The sequence below is a fragment of the Musa acuminata genome, chromosome BXJ1-9 (genome assembly GCF_036884655.1).
Source record: "Musa acuminata AAA Group cultivar baxijiao chromosome BXJ1-9, Cavendish_Baxijiao_AAA, whole genome shotgun sequence".
In the NCBI taxonomy this organism is placed as follows: domain Eukaryota; kingdom Viridiplantae; phylum Streptophyta; class Magnoliopsida; order Zingiberales; family Musaceae; genus Musa; species Musa acuminata.
In genome coordinates, this window is record NC_088335.1 from 13,603,959 (window position 1) to 13,608,822 (window position 4,864).

General features: G+C 46.3%; 1 protein-coding gene across 1 annotated transcript; it reads left to right on the forward strand.

Moving 5' to 3' along the window:
- The first annotated feature begins 2,725 nt into the window (after positions 1-2,725).
- LOC135593342 (trimethyltridecatetraene synthase-like) lies at positions 2,726-4,622 on the forward strand. The gene is made up of 2 exons (XM_065083309.1): positions 2,726-3,760; positions 3,847-4,622. The coding sequence occupies exons 1-2, from the start codon at positions 2,861-2,863 to the stop codon at positions 4,474-4,476; spliced, it is 1,530 nt and encodes a 509-aa protein (XP_064939381.1). The 5' UTR covers positions 2,726-2,860; the 3' UTR covers positions 4,477-4,622.
- The last annotated feature ends 242 nt before the right edge of the window (positions 4,623-4,864 follow it).

Below are 4,864 nucleotides of genomic sequence, written 5' to 3' on the forward strand. Positions count from 1 at the left end.
GATTTAAGCCTTATAATAATTATCTAGATCAAAGTAGATTTTAAGTGTGTAGGATTAATTATGATAGCGATCAAGGGATAAAGCAAAATAAAGTCCCAGAGTCAAGAACGAGATTTTATTGGGAGTTCGAGAGTTTGTCGGAAGTCCAGACGTTCGTCGGAAGTTCTATCGGAATTAATTGAGAAGTCCATAAGCTTGCCATAGAAGCTCATCGAAACTCATCAAAAAGATCTTCATGAAGTCCAGGAGCTTGCCGGGAGTTCGCTAGAACATTACCAAGAGATCGTCGGAAGTTTGCCGGAAGATCACCGAAAGCTCACCGGAAGAAACCGAACTTATTTAGCTTAGTGTATGCCTTAAATTTCATAGTTAGCACATAATTAGGTTGGAATTGGGCCAACTTAATTAGGGGCCAATTGGGCCCAAGGTTAGGCTGTGTTGGGCCAAGTGAAAGGCCTAAACAATGAGCCAACAGGTGGAATCATCGTGGTATAGTCTCTGAGACTATGTCAAGTGATGGTACCACTAGTCTGGGTTGTGGTACCACCTAGACTTAGTCTCTGAGACTGTCAGGTGGTGCTATCCATAGTCTAGATAGTGGTACCACTCAAACACAGTCTCCCAAGCGATGGTACCGTCCATTGTCAGTGCTGCAGGTGATGGTACCACCCAGCACAGGCGGTGGTATCGTTAGGACTTAGGAAACCTGGGATGAGATCATTTTAGGCTCCAAGTTTGAATCCACTTGATGCCTATAAATACTCCTCTCATCACTAGCTAATATATACAAGCACAGAGAATTTAAAAGTGAGAAAACGTTATAGTAATTACTTAAGATATTCCCTCCTCTAAAGTTCTAAGTTTAGAATTTTGTATAGGGAGGAGTGAGTGCTTGTAAAAGGTTGTCTCCTAAACATATGAAAAGGAGAAGAGGGGTGTAAGAAGGTGGTTAGTCTTCGCCTATTGAAGGAAGACCATTAGTAGATATAGGTGGCCTCGACAGAAGAGGAATCGGGAGTGGATGTAGGTCACGATGACTAAACCACTATAAAATCAGTTTGTTGCCTTCTACTTTATTGTTTACCTTTGCTGCAAGCCAACTTACTTACTCACTGCTCTACTTCCTCATTACACGCTTACGAAAGTATTTTTAAGTTAACATCTTTTTGATCGATTTTCAACAAACAAATATTTTTCGAAATCGATGTTTTTACCGTTGCACTAATTCACCCCCCCCCCCCCCCCCCCCCACTTAGTTGAATCGTTCCTAACATTTGTCTGGTTATCTCGATGTCCCTTTCGAGCAACCTATGACCGGGATTATTTAGGATCTGTGTTTAAATGTGAATCGATTTCATTATCATGATCTCATCACGATAAGATTCTCATTGCATAGGTCTATGAACATCATAATATATTCAAGTATTAGGCAATATAAAGTGATAAAATATTAAATAATAATAAGTAAAAAGAATACGTGTCAAGTCACACGTGCTATCACTCACGTGATTGGCTTGTAGGGCATCTATGACTAGTATAAGTCACAACGACCGAACCACTATAAAACTTGGTTTACATTTCTTTCGTGCTTTTCATTTATATTACAAACTGAAATAATTGCTTATTACTTTCACTATGCTTACGAGCACGCTTTCAAGTCAAGCATCTTTTCGATATCGGTTTTCATTATATGAAGTTTCAAATTGATGATATTTCCTTTTATTTTCTGAAAAATCATACTATAATTAAACTTTTTTTATTAAACAAAAAATAATTATTCAATCAAATCTATGATATATTTTACTTACTTAAATTATATACCATATAAGCTAATATTGATTTTAAATATTTTTCAATCAATCCAAATATTTTTTTCTTTATATCATGATTTTAAATATAAAGAATTCAACGGCTTATATCGTTTGATATAATCATTGATCGATCATACTGCGCCGATGTGGTTGATATTTGGAACCACGGCCTTGGTAGTGTGGTAAACATGATCTCGCATTGTTGCTTGCAACAATGTTTATTGGTTGTGATATCTGAACCATATCTCTTTGTTTAATGGCGTGAGAATGGAAGAAGATAAATCGTAAGGAATATGTGGAGAGAATGCGTTCTCGACTTGAAGTCTCCATTTTTATATTCCAACGGAAAGTTAGCAGCAAATTCCCAATCAATTATACTCTTCAAACATGAACTTAAAAAAGGATTTCTGAGTCCGAGTTCCCATCAGTTTCAGCACTCACCTTTGTCAGTGCTTGAGATCACGAATGAACACATTAGAGATTGACAATGGGGAGGAGGTTTACTTGGTTGACCTGCAAGATTGCGTCTGCAAGTGAAACTGAAGCTTCACATGCAAGTTCGAGGAAGGAGATCGCCCACACTGACACCACAGTCTGGTGGTGATCATAGACTTCTTCTCTGGACTGCCATCGTGACAGAGATTTCAAGGACCTGAAGATTCATAAACTGTTCATGTAATTTGGATTATTTGGATGATAAAGATTTCAAGTGGGTAACCAATTTCATGAATATTAAGGGTTGGATTGTCCGATAATTATTTTAGATATCTCAGAAATCTAGATCTAGAGGGATTAATTAAAGAGAAATACTTGTTTGGATTATTCTTTAGGTATAAGTCAATTGAACAAGAATTGGAGTGCATTAAACTATGATTTATGTTCGCGGAGCATAAATCAATGACTTGTGGCTCCATTGCTCCAAGGGATGGGATGAAGAAAGAGCAGAGTAGAAATCCATACCCTTTCTGACTATAAAAATAGAGACCTCTCCACATTGCAAGCCACCACCAACTCCTTCTTGTTCTCTTTGTTGGCTCCTGCGATCACCGATGGATGTTCTGTCATGGAGCATATGCCTGTGCATGATACTAGTTAGCGTGCTCCTGATGGCTGTCGTCGGTCGGCGGCGTAAGCTCAACCTGCCGCCGGGACCGAGGCCGTGGCCCATCATCGGCAACCTCAACCTGATCGGCTCGCTGCCACACCGGTCCCTGCACGCGCTTTCCCAAAAGTATGGCCCCCTCATGTACCTCCGCTTCGGCTCCTTCCCCGTCGTCGTCGGTTCCTCCGTGGAGGCGGCCAGGTTCTTCCTCAAGACCCACGACATCTGCTTCGTCTCCCGCCCCAAGACCGCCGCCGGGAAGTACACCACCTACAACTACTCCGATATCACCTGGTCCCCGTACGGCGCCTACTGGCGGCAGGCGCGCAAGATGTGCCTCTTGGAGCTGTTCAGCGCCAAGCGGCTGGAGTCGTACGAGTACATACGGGTGGAGGAGGTGCGCGCGCTCCTCCAGGGCTTGTTCGAGTCCACCGGCGCGCCCGTCCTTCTCAAGGACCACCTCTCCACCGTCAGCCTCAACGTCATCTGCCGCATGGTGCTGGGGAAGAAGTACCTGGACCGGTCGGAGGCGGCGGCGATCGTGTCGCCCGAGGAGTTCAAGCAGATGCTGGACGAGCTGTTCCTGCTCAACGGGGTCATGAACATCGGCGACTCCATTCCGTGGCTCGACTTCCTGGACCTGCATGGCTACATCAGGAGGATGAAGAAGCTAAGCAAGAGGTTCGATCGCTTCCTGGAGCACGTGCTGGACGAGCACAACCAGCGGCGGCGGCGCGAGGGGGACGAGTTCGTGGCCAGGGACATGGTGGACGTGCTCCTGCAGCTCGCTGACGACCCCAACTTGGACGTCAAGCTCGAGAGGCATGGCGTCAAGGCCTTCACTCAGGTCTGTTCTCTCCTTTGATTTCGACTCGAATCATTTGATTGCTGATCCTGATTCTAACATGCACAATGATTGAACTGATGCACCAGGATTTGATCGCTGGCGGCACCGAGAGCTCCGCCGTGACCGTCGAATGGGCCATCTCCGAGCTGCTCAAGCACCCCGAGGTCTTGGAGAAGGCGACGGAGGAGCTGGACCGGGTGGTCGGTCGGGAGCGGTGGGTTGAGGAGAAGGAGGTGCACCGGCTGCCGTACGTGGAGGCCATCGTCAAGGAGACGATGAGGATGCACCCGGTGGCGCCCATGCTCGTCCCCCGCCTCTCCCGCGAGCACACCACCTTCGACGGCTACGACATCCCCGCCGGGACGCGCGTGTTGGTAAACGTGTGGACCATCGGCCGGGACCCCTCGATCTGGGACGCCCCGGAGGAGTTCCGACCGGAGCGGTTCCTCGGCAGCCCCATCGACGTGAAGGGGCACGACTTCCAGCTGCTGCCGTTCGGAGCCGGGCGGCGCATGTGCCCCGGCTACAGCCTCGGCCTCAAGGTGATCCAGCTGAGCCTGGCCAACCTGCTGCATGGCTTCAAGTGGCGGCTGCCGCCGGGGACGAAGGCGGAGGACCTGAGCATGGAGGAGATCTTTGGGCTGTCGACGACCCGGAAGGTGCCGCTGCAGGCCGTCGCGGAGCCCAAGCTTCCCGCTCATCTCTATACCGCCTGACTGCCGCTGTGCCGCATGGAGCAAGAAAGATTCGAACTACTTCCTTCATAGATTACTAGTTTCATTGTAGATGGAAAACGAGAATGATATGTGAGAGCTCATCACCTACTATTTCCCCAATAAAAAGATTAGAGCTTGTGTGTGAATGGAGACATCAACCTTTCTTCTTCTTCCTTATCAGAAGAAGACATGGATTGATACACAAAGTTGGCCATGTGTGGCTAAAGATGTATCTTTTCTACAGATGGATTTGGAGTGTCAAAAGTCACTCGATGATGATGACAGAATTGGATTGTCCATCTAAGGTGGACGACTAGAACCAATCTTTTCTATTTATATTATGAAATATGCTACAAAGTTCCAAAAAGATTGAGGTAGTAGATCCAAT